Genomic DNA, 24,186 nt, shown 5'->3' on the forward strand with positions numbered 1-24,186 from the left:
TCCTGAAGTGCTATGTAGCTACATTACCAACTAACTGCAGTCACCTAAGTCTTCTCATCGGGACCCAAATTATTTTCCAAGAACTGTCCCACCGAAATGTTTGTGCCTAATCTAAGATTTCAATCTGACCCTCCATATTACAGTAGCATAGTCCAGGGGATTAAAAACTTCAAGAATTGTACCATGCCATGTGAACCAGGATTCTGTTAAGATGCCAGCTTCGCAGCAAGGAAAGACATGCCTTTTAGGTTGTTGTTGCATGAGATTTCTAGTCCTAAAGCACAACGGTTATAGTTTTCAAATAGTAATTGGCTGATTTCCCCATGTTTGCTTTCGTTCCTAAAAATCATACAGTTAGTTAAGCAAAATATTTCCAGCCATTTAGAATTACCAAGCTTAAAGTGAAATAACTTTTCAATGCATCTTTCCCATACCAAATTCTTTGCCTGCAGAACTTGTCTTTTTCCAATATCTCACCAGCAGAAATGTAACCTTTCAGCACATGTAATGACATCTGCTAAAACTCTTGAGTTTTAGCCCCAAGGACTGCACTATCACAGGGCATCTTTCAACTCTTTAGCCGTCATAAACTACAAAATGAACCATTACCATCCTTCAACAGAAGTGTCAGAACAGCCTTAAAAGTCTAGAAAAATCTGTCTGGTAAATATCACTGTCTTCCCTTCAAGATAGAAAGGCAGTATTTTAACTGGCAAACACTACTAGAAACTGACATCTGGCATGTGTTACAAGTGTCTCCTGCACAGCCACAGAACAGATAACCTTCACATTCGTTAACCTTCAAGTTCCTTTCTAAATCAAACCTTGTCAAACATATCACATAAAAACACTTGTATTTGTTGCAAGCTTCAATGTTTCATGAAAGCCTGGCTTCTGAACTTTTAGAGATTCCACTCATGTCCCACCCAAACATGTCAAAACAGCCTCTCCATATTCTTACAACTTGTTACCTCAACTTTCTAGAGATGTGAAAGTTTCTGCAAAGATGCGAAAGCTTCTGCACAAAATTCTATACCAAAGTTCAGTAGGCTCAGCCTCTGGAGGCCTGATCTGTTCTAACTACAACTGCCAAGAGGATGGAACTCTTCCACAGAAAAGAATCAGCCAACCAAGACAAGTCAACCAGTATAAAAATTCATAGTTCTCACATATTGAACCAAAAAAGCAGCATATTATGTAAATCAAATCTTTATGCCAAAAACCAGTTCTACATAGCAATACTCTTGTTACTGGTTGAATCAAAACTTGTTGAGAGTGATACGTTTAGCTGCCTCTCATCACTTACAATCATGCAAGTTTTCACCAAACCAAAGGAAGACTCTATGGTCAAAAGAAAAAGGTTGGCTTGCTACTGAAGTAGAAAAGTGATGTAGAAGGGATGCAGAAAAGATGGAAACGGAGCAGCTTAAATAGGTGAAGGGAAATACTACTTAAGAAAGAAAGATGCAACACAATGCAGGAATATTATAACAAACAACTGTAAAGAGCAGCTTTTCAGCTTAGAGCACTAGACAGAAGGGGTTTGGATCAGAAAGGAAACCACTTATTTTAACGTGGTTGTGATACTGATCTCCCTCAGTCTTCCTGCTTGTGTGAGGAGTGGCTAACTACAAAATCAACAATAAAAGCGCTAAAACCCCAGCATATTCAAAGCTCACCAATATTCAGTGAAGTCCCCAGGTTCAGGAAAACACCATGAGAGCAATGAGAAATGTCACACAGGCCACCCTAGCTATACATCCCTCCCATCTCCGGTTATCTCATTGACAGGTTATTTTCTGGTTACTACGTGTAACTGATTCTCAGCTCTGGCACTGCTGCTGCTTTTCTTTCCTAGCTTGATCCCAACGCAGACAGCAATCTCCCTTGGCCCAACTGATTGTACACGGAATTTACAATTTTTTGGGATGTTAACAGGCTGCCCCGAATCCAGTGGCTTAAGAGACGTCCCATCACCCTCCCACCCCCGTTCAAGAACTCTGCCTTTCACCCCGTGTGCTTCTTTGTGCTGAAAGGCTTCGCCTGCCCTTCTGACAGCACGGCACAGCACAGCACACCACTGCTCTTTCGTTAAAAACTGTTTCCGAGAACAGAATAAACCGCAAAACGAGGCAAAAAGCTCGACGTGCCTACTGGCCATGCCCACTGTCTCTTACCGATGGCTGCAGCTGACTGAACAGCACGCTTCAGCCCTGCACGAAGGACAAAAGCGGACTAGAAAGGTTTTGCCCATCCTCCTGCCATCGGGTACCGGGGCCGGAGCCACCCCCAACACGGCGACATGCTGCCCGCCGACCCCGCTCCGCTCCTCACGGCCGCGGAGCCGGCCAGCCCCACGCCCACCGCAAGCACCCTGGCAGCCGCCCTCCCCCTGCGGCCGCCCCCGGCCCCGCCGACACCCCCCCGGGGGAGCCCAGGCGAGGGGCCGCCCTGCCGCCCCCGACCGGGGGAGCTGCCCCGCCGGGGTGGGAACAGGCGCCGGCCCCTCAGGTGGTGGGGTAGCAGCGCCGGTCCCCAGGCCGCAGCCCGACCCCGCCGCGATCCGCCACCCCCCATCTCAAAAACGGGGCGCGGCCGGCGGGATCGACCCCGCCGTCACCCTCCGCATCCCCCCACGGACGGCGGCGGGGAAGAACGGGGGGGACCCCGAGCGGCAGCCGGGGAGAAACCACCTCACCTGCGCCCGGCGCCACCGCGCCCGGCGCCGCCCGCGCCCCCGCGTCCCATCGAGGAGGCGCCACCGCTGCGCGGGCCGCTCCGCCCCGCCCCGCCCTCCCGCCACTTCCGGGGGCGCCACATAAGTCTCGGGGCACAAGGGCCGCTGTTGCGCTCAGGAGGCCGGGAAAAGGGGAGAGGGCGGGCGGGGGTCAGGGCAGAGGCCCCGGGGCCGGTCGCGCCGATACCTCTGCTGGAGCAGGTGCGTGCCCGGCGGCTTTCCGCAGTGGCCGGTCTGCGGAGCCGAGAGGAGGGGACAGGGAACGGCGGCGGCGGCAGGGAGAGGTGGGGCGGAGGGGGAGGAAGGAAAAAGATCGCGTCGGCGTCGCTTCGCGCATGCGTGAGGCTTGCCGCGTCTGGCCAGGCGGGACTACTGCTCCCAGCGTGCCCTGCGCGGGCAGGGGCGTTGCGGCAGGGCGCTGGCGGCTGGCGCGTTGCATGCTGGGGGCTGTAGTCCAGGCGTCGGGAGTGAACTGGGTTTGGGCGCGGCCTTGGGGCTGTGGCGTTGCTGCGGCGGGCGATGCTGAGGGCGGGCGGGGCGCCTTGCCCAGAGGAAAGGCTTCGGGGAGGTACGGCTGGCGCTGCCGCGGGCCATGAGGCCCCTTCGGCTTAGCGTGCCTACCCTCTGGGCTCCACTGGCCGCCGGCCCTCTGCGGGGGCCAGGCCTGCTCACCTCTCCTGTCCCCGTGTGGCGGTCGCAGTGAACGATGAAGGGGTATTTGCGAGGCGTCGGTCAGGGATTAGGGCAGTGGTTTGATTTAGTTGCCTGTGCCTCCGAGGTGGCGGCGTTGTCATCTGCAGTGACATTCCATCCTGACCGAGGCCTGTGTGTGGCCTAATGGTGCCAAAGGCCTGTTGGGTGGTGTCAAGACTGAAGGTGGAGATACCTAAGAAGTAAAGGTGTTCTGAAACGTCAGGTGTCTCTGTCAAAAATGGCTCAGGCTTGCAAAATCTAGGGGGGGGGAGAGATGCAGGTGAGTGTGTTTGTCTCATTTACAGGTTCCTGGAAGCGCTTTGGTTAGAAAAGATGTATTCAAGGCTCCATGAGGAATTCCCGTTTCTCGTAGGAATGTGAGATAGAGGCAGGGGAAGTACTCAAAAGCTGGACTGAAAAAAGAGTTGCAGTTAGGATTGTGATTGGGGGGGTGGAGGGAAGAGCGTTAGAAAGTGTTAAGTTTGTATGAAGCAGGTATGATTGTTCTGCCTAAGACACTAAAGCAAAAAGAGCCCTTGTTATATGGGAGTTTTGTTCTCTTTGCTGAAATACTTTCCTTGTAAAGCAGTGTATTCTTTTCCAGCTTCAAAGGTATTAAGGATCGATGACTGATTGCAAAAGCCTTTCATTGTTACAGACTAGACATTATGAGTATTAAGAGAGAGAGCATATGAATTATCTGAAGTAGTATGGTTTATTCTAAATAACAAACCCAGAATACTTTATAATTTGTTAGGGTTTTTTGTTGTTGTTGGTTTTTTTTTAAGATTAGGCCAAACAAAGTAAATTAGGAATTGGGGAAAAAAACTGGGGAGTAGGGACATAGGAAACTAAATACTCGGGAAGGAAGCTGGTTTAATGTTGTCCTCTAAGCAGCAATCCAGCAGGCTATTGAAGCACTTAAGTTTAATGGATTGGGATCCTACTAAATATATTAAATATATATGGATACTATATAATGCATTCTTTCTTCATTTGCTTATGTACGCTCTTCTAAACTTTTATAGTAGAAACGGCCATTGCAGGAATGAGGATATAATTTCTGTTTAGCTGAAGTATAAGCTGTGGTCCTGCTCAGATGTATCTTACTGTTGTGCAACTTCATTTTGTTAGAATTGCTAACCATGTACTACATGGAGAATATTAATTTTCAGGCAAGAGTTTCATGAGAAGAAGTATTGGAAGAATAAAGATTGTTCTGGAACATCTTTTCTTGCCATGTGTGAAAGTCTGTGTCGAGCCAAAATGGTCTGTCATTCCAGTGGTTAAGTGATAAACCATACCTGGGTAGTTTTGACTTCCAGCCATGCTTGGGTAACTGCAGGATGGCCTTTGGGAGAGCCCTGAATGAAGCTTGAACGCATGTCCCTGGTAGATAAGATATATTAATTGCTCTTCACCAGTACGCTTTTACTGTCAGAAATGCTAGTTAATTGACTTCTGTAAAACAATGGAAACACGAATTTTAACGTGGTAGCCTCACCTTCCTTTTTGTTGTTATCCAATTTACCAGCTCAGTGGGTTGCTTTGGCTTGTAGTATCAGATGTAAATTTACACAAAACTGCTGTGCCAGCCAAAATCACTAGGAACAGCACTCTGTTCTGGCTCTGCTCCTTCCCTGTTCTGAAACACCCTCTTTCCTTGCAGACAGGATTGTAGCGGTGAAAAGTTTGTCTGTGCTCGTTCTGTTAGGTGTGAGAATTTTACTTTAAAACGCAAATGTTGTATGACAAGAGACTTGGCTGGTTTTGAAAGCCAGCTCTAGGTTGTGCAAAATTAAGTATTCAGTGGGGCAAAGGTCTTCTCACTAAGTGTGAAGTTCCTGGCATGCATTTAACACTGATAACACAGCAATGTTTAGCCCAACTGTATATGTATAATGTCATACTCTGTAAATATCATGCAGCATTTTATTTTCTGTGAGGAACAGAGTAAATAAAAGGAGGCATAATCACTTTTTAGAGCTCTTTGCCCCCTTCACGCTCCCAGTGTAGTAAAGGTAGGTGAGAATCCATAAGTAGAACAATAAACATCCTGACTTAACCCAATTGGCTTTCAAATAGCATCAGGGTTCAATGAGATAACATGGATTCCACAGTGACTGGATGCTGTCACTTCCCTGTAATTATATGCTACTTAGCAGATACGGCAGACAAACTGATTTCTCTTTTTAGCAGGCTACATGTTGTTACATTGTCTAGTCTTGAGACACTGGCAGGATAAGGGAGAAATTTGTGCAATGCTGTGGATAATCAGCATTCATTAAGAAATTACAACATGGCAGACCCCAAGCCTGATCCTGCTCTTGTAGACATCAATTAGAGCAGAATCAAACTGCCATTCCATCGACATCTTCATTGCTGCTGGAGCAGATTTGGAAAAAAATAATAAGTCACTGAAATCGTATAGAGCCTGCATGAATATTTCTGCCTGTGAATATTTCTGCTTGTCATTAATTCCTAATTATTTTGATGCTATTCTTGCTAGATGCAAACTTTTCCTATACCAATGACGCATTTTACTAATGATGTTTATTAATGTGATCAGGGAAGGCAGCCCGTGTCAGGGAATGAATTGTTACCTTACATGCGGAGTCTGGTTTGGGACTTCAGAATCTAAATGTCAGATGAATTAATGAACAAAATAAATTTCCATCAGTTTCTCTCTAGGGAGTTGTTTTTTCCTATTTGTCTATGTGGGTTTTTTCCGACTAAGGTGGCTCTTTGGACACATATAATCTCCAGCATACCTGCATCTGAGAGCTATCCAAGTGTTTAAGAATGAGAAGAGCTATTTTTTCTCTCTAGTCTCATTTTTCCACCTGTCCAATGAATATAGTGGAAGTCCCCACTGTTTGGAAGTTTTAAAATACAGGTTGACAAAACCAACCTTACATAGAACAAAATTAGTGTGTCAAGCAGTGTTCCCTATTGCTTAAGTTGATAGCATGGGGGTCTCAAGAGCAGTGCAGTGGATGGTGTGACGTCCTCTTAGATGCCACGTTATCAGGATATTGCTGAACTACAAAGAAAACAGTACAAACTGAAGATGTGCTCCTCTGACAGTTGCTCCATCTATAACAAATACTGTGCATTTGTTCAGGTTAGCAATGGTCCGTAGTGGAAAAAATGGTGGACTCCACCTGAAGCAGATTGCATACTACAAGCGAACAGGGGAGTATCATCCCACAACATTATCAAGTGAAAGAAGTGGAATCAGGAGAGCAGCCAAAAAATTTGTTTTCAAAGGTAAAAAGATTCTCTCAAACTACTATGAAAATAGATTTTTAGGTGAAGATTTGCTGATACAAAAAGAGAAAGTGAGATCTTGCTCTGCAGCATAATATGATTGTAATATACATTCTCTATGAAACAAACACTCTGCTTAACCCTTGTTAATATATAACAGGATGTTTACAGGAAAGGAAACTCAATCTGCTTTAGTCCTTTCCAGGAGGGATTTATATGTCTATTTAAAAGCCAAACCTTGTTCTAGATACTGCGGAAATACATAGCCATTGCAATCCATAATTCAAAGGACTACAGAAAGGGGAAATTCTGATCTGCAGCTGTAGACGAGGAATGCTCGGTCCTGTCCAGAGGACGCTGTGTGTGGCTGGGCAGAAGTGCAAGGATGGCTTTGCCATCTGTCACCTTAGAGCCTCCTGGCCCTTCACAGCTTTACTGCATCCCTGTGAGGAGGTATATGAGCCTCTGTAGTCTGCTGTGCTCTCGCAGTCCCATCAAACCTGCCAAGTCTACGTAGAGAGAAGGCAGGGAGGAGTTAAAGCTGCAAATAGCAATGTCAGGTTGCTGGCAGGCAGACACAGTAAGTCTCATAACACGTCCTACCTCCCCTTCCCACCCCCGGCATTAGTTTGTGTTTCAGTCAGACTTCCTGTGGGAACATTGTTTGCATTTTGACTTGCCCTTATAAGGCCTCATGTCCAAATTAATAAACATAGGTGATCAGTGGGCTCTTTGGAGGACATAATTAAAGTGCTTGTAAACAAAAAGCTACATCTACACAGAATTGAATTGAAGTTGATCTAATAAATTCTGCACCAGATTATGCACAGTGGTTTAGTTAACTAAACAAAAGACAAAGCACTTGCATATAATTTGCTGGTACTTTTCTTCTTTCAGAAAATAAATTGTTCTATGTTGGAAAAGACAGAAAACAAATGCGGCTGGTAATTGTTTCAGATGAAGAGAAGAAAAAGGTGCTTGAGAAATGCCACGAAAATGCTGCTGGCACTCATCATGGCATATCAAGGACACTGACTTTAGTGGAATCTAATTACTACTGGACCTCTGTAACAAATGACGTCAAGCAGTGGGTACGGTCTCATAGCCACAGGATATTTTTTTTTAATGTAGTCTGTTACAAACATTTTGTAATCATATGACTGATAACAGAAAGCACCCGTACAGCTTCACGGGGAGGAAATGTAAGCTTACAATCAAATTGTAAACGGTCTTCTTGGGAAAGCATAGTGTTTCCTTTTTTCTTTTACTACTGACCATGTGGCTTGCGTAGTGCTGGGGTGCCATGCTGCCTTTAAGCATGCAGGGCACATCTGGTCTTTGAGAGGGATTTCTCTTGCAAGGACTCTTACAGATCTTTGTTAGGTTGCATTGTATCATCCCAAGGATATGTGGCTAGAGTGGTTGCTGGCAGATAAGAACATGAAAATGGTGCATCTGCCTTACAATTAGGCGTGTTCAGGAAATAGTTAAACAAATCACTGCTTGGGAAAGTTCCTTCTGCTTCACCCAAAGGTACATGGACATGATCCCCAGGCAGAATGTGGTCCTTGAGGAAACTGTATGTAAATGTCCTTTATGGCCAAATTACTGTTGCTGTCAGCTTGCTGCATCACCTGAATACTTTGGGTTCATGTGCAACTGTAACATCAACTGAAAATGGGTCTTTGCTTTCAATTCAGACTTGGACAAAGGGGCTCTGTCCTGTAGATAAAGCCGTTCCATGTTATTAATAGAAGATTATGTACAATGCCAATGTTTTTCATCCACAGCATACACCGTAGAAACAAAAGGGGAATGACTGGGACTTTCTTTTGATCCCAGCTGCTTCATACTTCCCTTAGTATTTACAGATAGTAATGGATATTAAAATTTATACTGTGGACTTGAAAGAGCGCAGTGCTTTCAGGATGGGCAGAGTTCAGCTATGAATTCCTGCACTTGTGCTTCTCCTGGCCTTCACTGTTGTTTGGATTTGTTTTGTTTTTATGCTAGGGCTGAAAAGTCTTAAGTGTAAGAAATTACAAGAAAGACGATAAAGCGAATTTGTTTTGTGTTGCCTGGTCTGCCATAACTTAGAGAGGAATGGTGGACACTTATGATCCTGCTGATTGTCTTAAACCTTAACCATCGCTTTTTATTGATAGCGTCTTCCTTGATTTTTGCACTAGGTGTATGCTTGCCAGCATTGCCAAGTGGCAAAGAATACAACCACCACCGCACCCAAAACACACCCTATCAAAGCTGAGGACCCGTGGACAGCAGTCACTATAGACCTAATGGGACCTTTTAATATTACCAACAGAAGCCACAAGTACATCATAGTTATGACAGATTTGTTTACAAGGTGGACTGTTATCTTCCCGCTGCATGACACTTCAGCAGCTGAAATTGCTAAAGCAATCATAAATGTGTTTTTCTTATATGGGCCACCTCAAAAAATGCCTATTGATCAAGGGAAGGAGCTTGTTTATCAGGTAAGTACTTACATGGCTGGTGTCTTTCCCCCAGGAAAAAAGTGCATTTTACTATGTATTAAATTTGAATTTTAGACTATTCTTGAAAAAGTCTGTAAATATTTTTTCTTTAATTAAAAGAAAAAAATAAGTTAGTACATACAGAAAATGACAAACCAATTATATGCAATTGTAACATTATGCCAGGTTTCCCAGGGGTTTATTATTTGGATAAAGAACAAAGCAAAATCATTTCCTGTCAGTCATAGTGCAGGTTTTGTTACTCAGTTGAACTAGCACAAGCTTTCACACTCCCAACATGCTGTATTTCATTCATCCATATTGTCCAATATAGCAGATAGGTAAGGGTATTTCTAATACTGGCCTATGGTGATTATGAAGAACTTTTCACACTTGGATCCTCTTAAAGATGATGAAATCATGAGACTATGATATAGAGGAAATGACAAATTGAGTTAGTGGCAGAAGTGTGTTTAGAAACCATCAATTACTGGCTCCTAAGCCATACTGATTCCTGTAGCTCTCACTCTCAAACCGTGGACTTTTTGGTGGGAATGTGTATGCAAGACTTTCGCTCAGTCACCATCATAGCAACAAGAGGTGGAAAACTGCGTTTGTTTACTGGAACTGTGATGCGGAAGAGGGAAACCTTCAGTAATTGTGTTCTTTTTCTTTTGAAGATAAATGAAGAACTGTTTGCACTGTTTGGAATGAAACAAATTGTATTGTCTTATCCTCAGACAGATGATGTAAATGAAAGAACGTGCAAGACAATTAAAGCTTTCCTTGACAAACACTGCACAGACCATCCAAATGATTGGGATGAGCATTTGTCTGCTATTGCCTATGCTTTCAATTTGACAAATTTGGTATGTGAAGGTTCTTCCTCTTTTGACTGAAGTCCCCCAAAATAGCTACAAAGCTGTATGCTAAATTTGCTTGCTTTTTGCTCCCCATTTAAATAGGAGCCAGATCAAAACACCCCATATTTCCAAATGTTTAATCGCAACCCACATGTTGAGCCCATGAATATATGTGTGGAAGGAGGATGCAGTATGTTTGCCAAAATATTGGAAACAACTAAAAAAGCCAGTCAAGCACTAGAAGAAGAGAAAACCTCAGATTGCCAGGTAAATGTTATATATTCAAATTTTACTAGTAACAAGGCTGAAGATAAAAAAAGATGTAACGGCTTGAAGGATAAAGTATAGCTACCCTTTTAAAGCAATGTGGGGGGGGGTTGTGTGTTTTTGGTTGGTTGGTTGTTTTTTTTCCCTTTGCCTGTGATTCCTAGATTCCAGTGTAACAATTTTTGCATGTATTTGGAGGGACTAACCTTAGAAGAGACTTGTTGCTGAGAGATTCATGTCTGACTTAGAGGGCTACATATCTATGGCAACTGAAAACCATTGCCTATGGACTGTTGATTTATGAAGATATCAGTTTCTTCAGAACTGTCCAGCCCTACATGTTATGAAATACACACATGGAAAACCACTTGGTGTTATGCTTATGCATTATTAACCAATGTTATGAAAATTTGTGATTACTTTTGGAAAAATAAAATGTAATTCATATGCATCTTTCCACAGGTGGAGAAAAACACTTCAGATGAACAAAAAATCAGAAACAAAATCACTGTCAGAAAGAAGTCAAAGCAGTTAAATACTCTTCGACTTAAAGTTGGTCATGAAGTCCTTAGGCAAAGAAAAAACTGGTGGAAAGATGGTCGTTTCCAGTCAGAATGGGTTGGTCCTTGTATTATAGATTATATCACAGATAATGGCTGTGCAATATTAAGAGATGCCACAGGATCCAGGTTGAAAAGACCCATCAAGATGTCTCACCTCAAGCCATACATAAGATCCAGTGAAAAAGGTGTATATATATATGTGTGTGTGTGTATTTTTATCTATCTATTTGTCTGTCTGTCTATCTAACGGTAATTTTGTAGGGTTTTTTATTATTATTTTTTACTTTCAACTTTCCTGTCATGTCTTGGTGTTAGGTTAGGTTATCAGAGTGAACAAGTCTCATTCACTCACAAGTGTGAATTAAACTAATGCTGGGTAATAATGTAATAATTGCAGTTTTCAGTAAGGAGAACAGTGAGTGTGAGTGGCTTCAAACCTATGCACAGCATGGAACTGAGCTAATGAATCATGTTTAAAGTCTGTTTAAAAATAGCTTCCATTAGAGTTACTTCTGTGGTTTGGCCCTGTTGATGCTGGCTGGTGAAAACATGCTAGAAGTACAATCAGTCTGAACTGTATTCAAAGGGCATTTTCTGAATGTGTTTCTGTTTTGATGTGGACAGGATTCACATTTATTTTGCTTGTGCAATGGAAACCTATTTTTTTTTTCTTACTTACTCTGACTAGTGCAGATGGTACATATTTAGACTTTTTTCTTTAACAACAAAAGAGTGGCCTCTAAAGCCTTAAAATAGAAAGACTACATCAGAGAACTGATTAAATGAACAGTTTATTTTAAATTGTGCTACTGAAGAAGTAAATGTGTTTCTTTTACCAGAGCAAATAAAATTGTCGTGCTCTGCAGTCGGAATGCTAGAAATTCCCAAAGACTTGGGTAATCAACAGCCATGCTTGCTCTTACACATTCAGTGTGTCCTTTTGCAATGCTGCCATGTTAGTCAAACAGTAGCAGCTGCTTCTTTTCTGTTGATGCTGTCTCTGAGTTACCACAGGCATTTTGAGGAAAATGAATACTCAGTGTTTAGAATGCTTCTGCCGTAGAACAAGATGCTTTTTGGTTCAGGGTTCTTGAAAAGTAGAACAATTCCCACCCTACTGGCATGTGTGGTTAAGATTTCATTCTTGAAAATGCATAAACTGCATTGAGATGGTAATTTCTTCTATCACCTCTTAAAGCTGAGAGATTTGCAAAGCTGAAACTAATTCTGGAATTTCGTGTGAGAAGCTGATATTTATGCCAGTTGTTGGTTACAGATTTCATAACCAAGATACCGATTTCATGTCACGTCTCCAGGACGCTGTTTTTACTGTTGGACGATCACTCTGTGGCTTCCAGTTCCTCATTAAATTGCTGATCTGTAAGGAAGAAATCACATGCGTGTCAAGCATGCAGATGATCTCCAGCTATTACAATGACTTTGGTAAATTGTGTCACAGTATAAAAAGTGAACTGTCGTTGTCTTTGTAGGATCAGAGCCTACTATGTTTACCAGTAAATACTGCAGAAGCAGTATGTAAACATAGAGTTTCTTCCCTTTGCCAGGAAGTGACTAAAGATTAGTTGCCCAACACAGGCAAAAAATTCAATGGGTTATGAATACTTAGAAATCTTAAAATTATAGACCAATATTCATACATACTTACATTGTGTAGAGGTAAACCAGGCTTTGCCAAAATAATTGCCTGCCTTTATCCAACAGCCTAACAGTAATGAAAAAAGGGTATTTCAGTTGGATAAGAGCAGTGAAACCGGGCAGTGAATGGCATAATGAGTGACATCTTTTCATCCATAAAGAAACACGTGTGCCTTTGTAACAGAGGACTTCTCTTTACTAGGTTGACTTTTTTTTGTCTGCAACTTATTTATTATTCCTGCTACTGTGGGACAGCCACTGTCTGGTGGCTGGTAGGTTATGCCACTGGTGGCATAACCTGGGGTGGGAACAAAGCATTTTCATTGTTTCTATGTGAAATAAATCACAGAGAACACGGCAAAAAAAAAAAAGTACATCTGAGGTGAGGATATTTGTAGCCTTGCCTACCAACTTTGTAAGTGTTACTAAGTATTTTGCTTACCTTGCTCCAAAAATCTGAAGTGTGTCTTGTGTATATCACACTTTAGGTGTGTGAATTTGGGAGTTTTAAAGAGGAAAGACAAAGCCTGAAAACGGAGTGCTCATTTTTTATGTGAGGAAAAAAATCTTTTGTGGGTAAGAATGTGCAATCAGAAGCAAGGTATTTTTCACAACCTTTTGTAACACTCTTGGTCTAAAGATAAATCCTGAGTTTGTGCATTGATAGAGCACTAGTACAGACATCATAGGTTCACAGTTGGGCTGTACCTGGGTTGCTTGCTACCTGGGTGTCCTTACAGCCAGGCAGAGTTTCCAGGACACCTTATGCATACGTAGTTCTATGTGTCTGAAGCAATGTTTTGTTTTCCTTGTTTGAGTGTAGTTTGGTTTAAATATTAAACTCAAGACAATGCCTCTGGATCCAGTGCTCAAATGATTTAGGAGTTCAAATAGGCAGGTCTAGGACACATCTGTTGAGAAATATGGCCAGAAAAGTGCAGTTTAACCTCCACAGTAGCTCCCACAAAGGTTCCTCTTTGGACCTACATCTTTTAAAGGAATTTGTAGCCCCCTGTATAGAGATACTTATTTGTTGAATACCTCTTCTGATTTAACAGAACACATAATTTCACATTAAGGTCCTTGTGTGAGCAAGAATCATAGAATCATAGAATTGTCTAAGTTGGAAGGGACCTTAGAGTCCAACCATAAACCTAACACTGACAAAAACCATCACTAAACATATCGCTAAGCACTACCTCTATTCATCTTTTAAATACCTTCAGGGATGATGATTCCACCACTTCCCTGGGCAGCCTGTTCCAATGCTTGATAACCCTTTCAGTACAAAAATTTTGCCTAATATCTAATCTAAACATCCACTGGCTCAACTTGAGGCCCTTTCCTCTTGTCCTATTGCTTGTTACTTGGGAGAAGAGACTGACAAACACCTCATTACAACCTCCTTTCAGGTAGTTGTAGAGAGCAATAAGGTCTCCCCTCAGCCTCCTGACCCAGCAGGTCATCTTGTCATAGAAGGAGATCAGGTTTGTCAAGCAGGACCTGCCTTTCATGAACCCATGATGACTAGACCTGATAGCCTGGTTGTCCTTCATGTGCTGTATATTGGCACTCAGGATGATCTGTTCCATGGGCTTCCCTGGCACCAAGGTCAGGCTGACAGACCTGCGGTTCCCCAGATCCTGCTTCTGGCCCTTCTTGTGGATGTGTGTCACATTTGCTAGATGCCAGTCAACTGGAACCTCCCCCGTTAGCCAGGACTTCTGGTAAATGATGGAAAATGGCTTGGTGAGCACTTCAGTACCCTCAGGTGGATCCCATCCGGCCCCATAGACTCGTGTATGTCCAGGTGCTGTAGCAGGTCTGTCACCATCTCCCTTTGGGTTATGGGGGCTTCATTCTGCTCCCTGCCCCTATTTATTAGCTCAGGGGTCTGGCTACTCAGGGAATAAGCAATTCTATTACTAAAGACTGAGGCAAAAAAAGCATTAAGTACCTTAGTCTTTTCCTCATCCTTTGTCACCATGTTACTGCCCCTGTCTAATAAAGGATGGAGATTCTCTTTAGTCCTCCTTTTATTACTAATGTATTTATAGAAACTTTTTTTATTGTTCTTAACATCTAAAGCAAGGTTAAGTTCCAGTTGGGCTTTGGCCCTCTAATTTTCTCCGGGCGTAGCCTTATAACATCTTTGCAGTCTTCCTGAGTTGCCTGCCCCTTCTTCCAAAAGCCATAAGCTCTCCTTTTTTTCCCCTCAGTTGCAACCGTATCTCCATATTCAGCCAGGCCGGTCTTTTTCCCCGATGGCTCATTTTTTGGCGCATGGCGACAGCCTACGCCTTTAAGACTTCCTTCTTGAGAAACATCCGGCCTTCCTGGACTCCTTTGCCCTTCAGGACTGCCTCCCAAGGGATTCTGTCAAGCAGCTTCCTGAAAAGACCAAAGTCTGTCCTCCGGAAGTCCAAGGTAGCAGTTCTGCTGACACCCCCCCTTGCTTCTCTAAGAATCAAAAGCTCTGTGATTTCATGATCGCTATGCCCAAGGTGGCCTCCGACTGTCTCTTTACAAACAACAGGTCCAGCAGGGCTCCTTCCCTAGCTGGCTCCTTCACCAGCTCTGTCAGGAAGCTATACTCAACACACTTCACGAACCTCTGAGACACTTCCCTTGCAGCTGTATTGTATTCCCAGCAGATATCTGGTAGGTTGAAGTCTCGCACGAGGACAAGAGCTAGTGATCTTGAGACTTCTCCCAGCTGCTTGTAGAATATTTCATCTACCACTACATGCTGGTTGGGCAGTCTATAACAGACTCCCACCAGTAGATACGCCTTACACTCATCTTCCAGAACAGAAGTATTAACATCATGTTGACAATCACACTTTTAATGGGTCTGGTCAGACTGTTTTCACTTCATTTGAACTCATTTGGAAAAGTCAAACACTGTAACCAGTGCAGAGATAATATTGGATAGAAGAGAAACTCAATAGTACCATACAGTAGCAATCACCATTGTTGTCTTTAAATTCTATAAAACTGTTTTGTTTCTTGAAGATGTTTTTACATCTTCAAAAAGCCTGTTGTGCGTTAAATTTCCCAGCAAGAGTTTGGAATAGCCACATTTCTGTCTGTGTGTGCACAAAATGGAAGAATTTGTGTGCCCATTCATTTAAGGTATTAGTTCACTATGTGACTATGACACACATCAAGCTAGTCATAGACCTAGCAAAGAAAAACTCTTAGTGTAGAGCATTGCAAGCATTATTTTGTGGATGTAATGAGATGCAGCCAAATATTTGATGCTCAGTGAAATTGGGAAACCCACATTATCACACCGCTGTCGCTCAAACATTCTTGTCCTCTTACGGAAATTGTTTTGAAAAGTAAGTTAGCACCTAACTAACATCTTAAGTATGACTTAAAGGATCTTAATGGCTACTTTTCTTTTACAGATAACCATTACTTTTTACAAGGTGCAGTAGTTGTTGACCATGACTATATCGGCTTATCTGAAAGATCCGATAATCCAAGCCAAGAAGACTCTGTTGCTGAAGAAGAAATAAATGCCTACACGAGCAATGTCATGTCTGCTGTACAGATGCCACCTGCAGCCTGCAAAGACCAAGAATTGACAGATGGTAAACCTCAGTCTGAGCTGACAGAAGATCACTGCATTGAATCAAACACTGCAAAGCTGGAGCAATGGCCTTCACCTTGTTGGACACTTCAGACCAAGACAGAGGATACTTAAGCATAGTCTTATGTCACATTTCATTGCCAAACAGTTTGGAACTTCTGTGGCAGACTGAAAAGAATATAATAGCTCTGAATTCCTTAGCAAAATCTACTTTACTACTAAAAGCACTGCAGCTGTCCACTGATTACTTTGTAGGGCATGAAGAAGGAATTGCTGTGTTACCAAAAACGTATGTACAACTTAGTAAAAGCACATGTTCTACTGCTGTATGACGTTAAGAACATTGTACGTGCCCAGTGGTTAGTTTATGTGGGTGTTGAGAAGCACTCACTCAGTGACCAAAAGTACAGGCCCAGCCTAGCAAAAGCGCATGTTCCCATCATACATTTGAATTTCAGATTTTGTTGGTAGAACTGCAGGGTGGCTGTACCTTACCATTATCCTCTCAGGACATAATGCATCATTTCACTGTAACGACCTTTACATTAATCCTTAGATGACTCATTCCTACTGTGCAGAGATACTGTGGGATGAGTATAATCTAAGCAACTTGCTGTGAGTTTTGTCTCCAGAGAAGTTCACGTCCTTCTTTTCCTGTTGCAAAAGTTTTCTGTTCTTTCTGAGAAGCTGCAAACTGACTTTTATAGCTTTTCATTTCTAGTCACTTAATACTCAGAAAGTATTTTGTTTCTTCTGAAAATCCAGTCCTACATACATACTTTTTCTCCACCGAGACTGTTTCAGAAAGAAGGTTCTGGGCAGTGGTTGTGGATGCTGGCATAACAGGCTCCTCCTCTGTACCAGCTCCACAGAGCACTTGGAGATGAACAAGGTTTGTGTTGGCATTGACAAACATACAGAAGCTGAGAAGCCCATCTTGCTGTTCACTGCTCTTACCCAAAAGCCGTGCTGTCCCCTGGGGGACAGCTGACCTTTATAGTCATCAGCCTAGTGTGTCAAGGAAGTAAAGAAAGTGGGCTTGGTGAAATACATTTATCTTGGTTGTTTTTTTTTTTTCTTTTTTAAAAAAAAAGCTAGGAAATCCTGTCAAACTAGTTAACAGCAGGAAAAAAAATACCCACATGTAAATATGACATAAGCTGTACTTGTGATTAGTGGCCTTACTTTGATATGAATTTTTTCCCATAGTAATGAGCACTGTGGTCATACAGTATTTCTTCCCTGGAATAGTAGTTTAAAGATGATAATGTGTTTGGGTGCTGTGTGCCGTGGGCACTGGAGGTTCATCTCAAAATAATGGTGTGGCAGCCGAAATTGTTCCAATGCTAATCCTTAACAGGGGCCCAGGCTCTTGAAGCCAACCCCTCCTCCTCCCCATGTACCTTTGTTTCTTACACTGCGATTATTGACTAAAGTGACACCTTCTGCTAGGATTCATTGTTATATTGTTAGATACATTGTGTGCACGCATGCAATATCTACATACATAATTCGTAAAAAAATAGTGTCGGGGTAAAAGGGTAAAATTGGAGAATAAAGGGAGCTGTCTGCAAGATTTCTTTGTGCTTCGTTAGGGGCAAAAGGAAACCAGTCCCTTTTTTTTTTTTTTTTTTCCTTTTTTTACTTGATCAGTATCTTATTTCACACAGTACAGCAGAGCTGTTTTCTGGGGAAGCTTGAGCAGCACGAGTGCTGTGTACTTGTTACAGCTACATTGCGGAGAAAGAAAATGCTACAGTGAGAGGAATGGGAAAACCAGGAAATATTTATCATACTGTAATGCTGATCATTCAGGCTTCCTGGTGATTTTGATCTACTGTATTAACAAGGAGGCATTAGTGCCTCTTCGGTGCACCTAAATGGGGCCGTCTCTGCATGTGGGAGGTTCATTGAAATAAAATACAGGGGTTTGATGTGAAAAACAATCAATGGAAACAGTGGAAAAAAAACCCACCAGGAAACCTGAGATGTTGGAAGTAGCACACTGTGCTTGGGGAAGCTCGGAGAAACCCCTTGTGCCCTTGCCATAGCGTAGCGTTAGTCAGAGTATACTTTGTGACCGCAGTGAGCTCTGACCTGCCAACTTGTGATTGTATTTTAACCGACTTGGAGAAACACACAAATGTCCACCTGTACTCTTTTTCACTAGCACGCAGGTTTGATTTATGCTGGGACAATAGCAAAAGACTATTTCATAACAGAATTCTTAGAAATTCTGTTTTCTAATAGAGTTTGTGCCCCCTCCTGGCAAGTTGTTTAGAGGGGAGGGGTAAAGGGGGAGTACATCATGTAAGAAAAAGTGCAGATTCCCTCATACTTCCCAGCACAGAACTATGGATGTTTATCCTTTGGGTTTGCTAGTAGCACTACCTACCAGCTCACAGTTTGATGAAAAACACCATAAAAAAAACATCTGCTAGGGAAAGGACTGTACAAACACTCAGAGTGTTTTACTGTGGAATGAAAACCTTTCATCTCTTGTTGGAATACTTCCTGAACTTTTGTATAATGTTTCTTGCTTTACAGCTACGGACGTTTTACAGTTTTTTCCTTCTTCTCCCTAGAACTGAATGTTCCCTGCTGAAGGGCACCAATGAGTCATGATTTGCTTTTCACGGCAAGCAGTTAACAATCTTCTGGAAATAACACTTTTGAGAAACAGATAAGTTTCCTTTACTCATTTGTTCAGGTGCAACATCCATATCAATGACCTTCTGCAGCAGGCATCAACTCTAATGACCTGGAGTCAAAATCTTTGCATAGTAACCTTGGTATTTTCAAAATATGTAATGGAATATTTTTTCAATCTGGAGCAGCGTAGAGGCTTTCAGTTAACGTACTGGACTAGCTAAAAATAAAATGTGAGCTCTAGAGTCTCACCAAGTGGTAGAAACTCACCAAGGCACATGAGCAGCTGTCATCTCTGTTGGCCTGAGAGTAGGCTGCCCACCTCTGTGTTCGACAGAAGGAAATGCCTTGTTAGAAGTCACCAAGACCAGACACTCTTTTAAATTAGAAGGCTAAAATTGACACAAAACCCCAGGATTTAGCAGCGTCTTCAGGAAATGGGTATTACGCTCTTCTACACATATTAGAAGGCCTGTTGGCCGACTGTTTAAATCTTGGTAAGCAAACCATGTAGACATTTGGAATGGAGAGCGGTACACAAAAAGCTTTAGTTTGAAAAGGAAGGCTCTTCAAGATAGAACTATTCAGGAAGTTCCTGATTCAGGAACTATTAATCCTGAGAGATGCATTCCCTAGTCAGTTCTCCTTTCCTCCCCCCTGCTTGTACGCAGACAAAGACCACATTTGCAAATACAAGTGGACTTGGGTTGAGCTGCCTACTTGTTTGTCCTGGTGTAGCAGGTGTTACTGCAGGCTCTGAGGAGGATAGCTGCACGTGTTTATTGTCCCATGGGTCTCCTGGCTGCAGTGGTCTGTGGTCCATCTCACCTTGGCGCTGTGCAACGCGTCACAGTGATGAAGGGATCTGCGGGAACCTGGCTGTGCCCGTAGCAGGAATACACAGGACAGGTTGTAGGAAATACAGCATTCCCAGTCTGCCCAGCAGCGCTGCCCTGCCACAGATTGCTAGTGCAATGGTCTGCAGGTCACTTGGATACAACTTTCCATAATATACCAGTCCTTTTCTGGGTGCTTGACAAGAATCTCGTAGCTTTCAGCAGCAGAGCTGGAGTATTCAGAGCTGCAGCTGGTGGCCAGCAGCGGTGCCTTGAACAGATAAACCGGTATCTAAGTGGGTTAAAAGGGAAGGGAATGAATCAGATTTCACAAATTTGGTACATAAAATAAGTCGATGTTTTTTTTGACAATTTATGCCTTTAATCTGTCTATGCCTCACTTCCCCCTTCTGTACAAAGTGACTAGCACAGTGTCAGTTCCCAGACATACTGGAAAAAAAATATCCATTGCTCTTCACAAAGCTGGCAGGCGTAGTGATGAAAGCCCTGACAGAAAAGTCCACAAGAAAACGAGTTCTATATTTCGTGCAGAATGTCAGTGAAATGCAGTAAATAGTACATGGGGTTCCCCACCAGGTTGATTTTTGAATGTTTGATCTCGGAGACATCATCCATCACTCCCACAGTTTAAAGACCTGGGAGGAGGGGAGCAGACTTAAGTAGGAAGACGACAGGATTTAGCATATGGTTATGGTATGTACTGGAATTTTTTATTTTTTTTTTAGATGCTTGATTATTTTGGAGCATATGAGCTTGAAAGCCTGGTTGTTGCCTGCCTGCCTCCCTGCGGAGGCGGTCGCAGGGTGGCAGCCTGTCCCCGCAGGAGGGGACAAGCAGGAACCAGTCTATTGCACCACGGCCTGTTTCCTCACAGCCTTTCTTTCCCAAACAGCATTCTCTGCAAAATTACCGCAAAAAAAAAACCAACCCAAACCAAAACTTCCAGTACTCCTGAAACCTTGATTGCTGTGAGCAGGATCTCACGTACAAGTGCCTGGAAAAAGTCCTTCCCTCCGGTTCCTCATGCGTGGCGCGGTGCGTGACCGGAGACACAGCTCAAGGAAACACGGCAGAATTGTGGGAAACTGTCCTTATTAATGCATCCCTTTTAATGCAAGTAATTTTCTCCCAAGCTGCAGTTTTAGGATGTGCTGCAGCTGAAGAAAGCAGTAACAACTGGGGGGGGCGGGTATCAAAGCATTGAGGAATGCAGTGGCCACGGCAAGGCTCTGATCTTAAAGATCTTAAAAACTGCATGATAAGTAGCACCAACTTTATCCTGTTATGGCTGGCTGTGTGGGTTGCCTTATCCCCATTCTGACAAAATTCTTAAATTCTAATTAAAAAAAAAAGACCAGAAGATTTAAGTCTCTCATACATTTCTGTTTGAAAGGTAAATGTCATTAGTAATTAATAATATTTTCCCTAGTTTGCCGAACTGTTACCACTGGCTATTTGCGAGGAACAAATTGCTCCACTGCATCTTTAAAATGGTACTTCTGGCACAGTTCTCTAGAAGAAAAAAAAAAAAAAAAGCCTCCACATCATCTGTTTATTTTTTTTTTTTTAAAAGTTGTACAATGAAATCAGGCAGAGCTTCACTCGCAGGATGTTGTGCTTCGCATGCAACTAATTCATAAGAAACACTAGCAGGAAGGAGGTAAAGAAAGGAGCAGTTCAGCAAACACGCCTTCATGACCTGCAGTATTTAGAAAATTCCAGTGCAGCTTCCAAGTTGACTCCCATGCACCTCCCCCTTGTACGTCTCCAAATTACCTTTGTGTAACGAAGCCAGCCGGATGCTCCTGTAGGTTTTCCAGCCACCGTGTCCAGAAACAGCAAGAAGTTTGCAGGTTTTGCTTGGATAAGTAGCTGCCACTGGAGATTTAAAATCCTCCTCTACTCTGTTCGCTCCCCTTTCTTTCGCCAGTAATGTTTAGCCACGCAGATGGATCTAGATTTTTGAGGAGCAATTCAGTTCTAGTGTAAATTTTGCAAACAAATTTTGGTAATTCACAATGGAGGAAAAAATATTTTCAAACTAAAGAATTACAAAAACAGGTAAAGGCAAATCAGGGGGCTAAAACTCTAGGGTTTACTAGCATCTATTTTACATAGAAAATACAGTGGCCTGATTTCAGCTCTTAATTTTAATTGATCTGGACATTTAGTTCTGTTTGGTTTTGTTGGTGGTGGTGTGGGTTTTTTTTTATTAGTAGTACATGACATGAATCCACACAAACTGTGCATTATATCATAACACAACCTTTGAAATTTAAAAGTAAACACAGCCTTTGAAATTTAAAAGTATTTTCTAATATGCCATTAAATAAGAAAGTTGCCTTTGAATTGCTCAGCACTGACCTGCTCCGCACAGCTTGTATCGCTCATACACACACAGTCTTTCAAAGAAGTTGCCACGCGGAATGGCATAAGAAGTTGCGTGTTTGAATGGCAAGATTCAAACCAACGAAGTCCCTTCTCAGTAGCATGACTCACGCTTAATCCTAATCCTCTGTAGCACGACAGACATTACTGACCTAAAAGTTCTGATAAAACATAAATCTAGCTTTGGCAAGCAAGCAAGCAGCTGTTGCAATTTACTGCATTGAGCTATAAATCCTCATTAACTACTACAGTGCTCTGCTTAATTAGAAAACTCTACTTAATCAAGATGCTTCCCGAGGAATCAATTTACACCTAATGATGCTTGTGGCAAGGACAGCTGCTTAATTGGGATGGTAATTTCATTTAATTGGGACACCTTCAGGTGGCTTGGGTGACAACCTGCGCGCTGCAGTTCAGCACACCCTCCTGATGGCAGGTTGTGGTTGCCCCCTGCCCCGAGCCTGCCCTCTCAGCGAGCTCCCCCCGCTGCTTGCCAGTGGAGAGCAGCCACCTTCCCACCGCGCTGAAGGACTTCCAGTACGCCAGATTACTCAAAACAGGGAGATGCTCCATATGGTACTACGGCAGCTACTACTTAGCTACTTCACTAGCCTAATTTCAATGAAAAAATTCAGCCCTTACAATAATGGAAGTTAGCGTCATGTCTTTGAAGCCTGAAAATGTGCAATTCTAAACTGGGACAATTGCTGAAAATAAATCAAACGCATGCACTCCAAATCCACTAGTAGAGACTGAGTGACCAGTATTCAACATTTAATACATAAATAGCAATATTAGCACATAGAACCTGCCAGGATGGAAGATGGTCTGCTGGCTTATTAAAACAAGAGCTATTATTACAGAAAGCTTGTCTTCCATTTTACATGAATTTTCTGTTGCAGTATGAAGCCTCTGGTACGTTGTTTTCATAAGATGCAGCTTTAATAAGAGATAAAGAACATTCAGTGCCTTCAAACAGGTTCAGGTTTTCTGCCATTGTACCTGTATGAAACTAGAGCATGCAACTTCAGGTGCTGAAGTTTGCTTGCTGCTGGAAAGTAGTTGGTTGCTTGTCAATGCAGTCATTGAAGAATCATAGAATGGTTTGGGTTGGAAGGGACCTTAAAGATCATGTAGTTCCAGCCCCCCTGCCATGGGCAGGGACACCTCCCGCTAGACCAGGCTGCTCAAAGCCCCATCCAGCCTGGCCTTGAACACTTCCAGGGACAGGGCATCCACAACTTCTCTGGGCAACCTGTTCAGTGCCTCACCACCCTCACAGTAAAGAATTTCTTCATAATACCTAATCTAAATCTACCCTCTTTCAGTTTAAAACCGTTACCGCTCGTCCTGTCCCTACAGGCCTTGGTAAAAAGTCTCTGTCTCCTTTATAAGCCCCCTTTAGGTACTGGAAGGCTGCTGTAAGGTCTCCCTGGAGCCTTCTCTTCTCCAGACTGAGCAGCCCCAACTCTCTCAGCCTGTCCTCACAGCAGGGGTGCTCCAGCCATCTCATCATTTCTGTGGCCCTCCACTGGACCTGCACAAACAGGTCTTTCTTGCACTGCAGACCCAGAGCTGGACGCTGTATTCCAGGGGGGATCTCGAGAGCAGCGCAGAGGGGGAGAATCACCTTTTTGCAGCCCAGGATTATTGTAGAGACCAACCTCTGAATTCCAGAGAGCAGAGATTATGACTAATGCTGAATTAATCTGTTTTAGCTTGTACTTGCAATTAAACTGTGTTCGGCTACTCCCCCCGCCTCAACAAAGGATTTTTAAAATTGGAGATAAGGATCAAGTAAAGGAAAGGAGGAAGGAGGCAGCTGCATAGTATCTTCATCGACCCAATGCCATGGAAGCAGAGAACACCCAACATCAGACGGATGCAATGTGAGCTATCCTAATGTTAGAAAAATATACCCTTACTGATCGCTTTTGGTAAAAGGCTGTAATCTTTCAGAACTGATGCCATGTGTGCCACCTGTAGTAGCACTGCCACCACAGCTTTAACTGCTCTCATTGGAAACTTCCTGTAAACTAGCTACTGATCTTTGCAGACAGTTTTAGAAGATCCTTCCCAACGACTTTCTTTGTTTTTTTTCATATACCAGGGATCAAGGCCACAGCTAAAAATAACACTGCCTTCCTTTC

The 24,186-nt window shown here is 43.0% G+C and overlaps 2 protein-coding genes across 18 annotated transcripts in view; one reads left to right on the plus strand and one right to left on the minus strand.

Moving 5' to 3' along the window:
• PPIP5K2 (diphosphoinositol pentakisphosphate kinase 2) overlaps positions 1–3,028 on the minus strand; it is a 53,043-nt gene extending 50,015 nt beyond the window's left edge. For 9 of the 10 annotated variants that reach the window (XR_010069205.1, XR_010069203.1, XR_010069204.1 and 6 more), the window contains exon 1: positions 2,699–2,788. The gene's annotated coding sequence lies outside the window, so the exon portion shown is untranslated. Of the gene's footprint in view, positions 1–2,698; positions 2,789–2,924 lie in introns of those variants that run through there. The other variant, XM_063321320.1, reaches the window with a different exon arrangement.
• On the plus strand, positions 2,876–17,812 carry GIN1 (gypsy retrotransposon integrase 1). 8 transcript variants are annotated; one of them, XR_010069206.1, is made up of 9 exons: positions 3,061–3,305; positions 6,555–6,700; positions 7,598–7,791; positions 8,890–9,195; positions 9,876–10,064; positions 10,161–10,325; positions 10,788–11,073; positions 12,165–12,331; positions 15,958–16,086. XR_010069206.1 is itself a non-coding variant. In XM_063321339.1 (8 exons), the coding sequence occupies exons 2-8, from the start codon at positions 6,562–6,564 to the stop codon at positions 16,254–16,256; spliced, it is 1,578 nt and encodes a 525-aa protein (XP_063177409.1). In that variant the 5' UTR covers positions 2,876–2,938; positions 6,555–6,561; the 3' UTR covers positions 16,257–17,811. The 8 variants fall into 8 exon arrangements, 5 of the variants coding, with proteins under 5 accessions (XP_063177409.1, XP_063177407.1, XP_063177406.1 ...); XR_010069208.1 differs by having other exon boundaries at positions 12,205–12,331; XR_010069207.1 differs by lacking the exon at positions 12,165–12,331 and adding an exon at positions 14,764–14,971 and having other exon boundaries at positions 15,958–16,076.
• The last annotated feature ends 6,374 nt before the right edge of the window (positions 17,813–24,186 follow it).

The sequence above is a fragment of the Chroicocephalus ridibundus genome, chromosome Z (assembly GCF_963924245.1).
Source record: "Chroicocephalus ridibundus chromosome Z, bChrRid1.1, whole genome shotgun sequence".
NCBI classification, from domain to species: Eukaryota; Metazoa; Chordata; class Aves; order Charadriiformes; family Laridae; genus Chroicocephalus; species Chroicocephalus ridibundus.

Coding starts and splice junctions, on each gene's coding strand:
- GIN1 (XM_063321336.1), top strand. CDS start 3,073: ATGCGTGAGGCTTGCCGCGTCTGGCCAGGCGGGACTACTGCTCCCAGC. Junction 6,701..7,597: donor CAAAAAATTTGTTTTCAAAG/GTAAAAAGATTC, acceptor TTCTTCTTTCAG/AAAATAAATTGTTCTATGTT. Junction 11,074..15,957: donor CATAAGATCCAGTGAAAAAG/GTGTATATATAT, acceptor TTTCTTTTACAG/ATAACCATTACTTTTTACAA.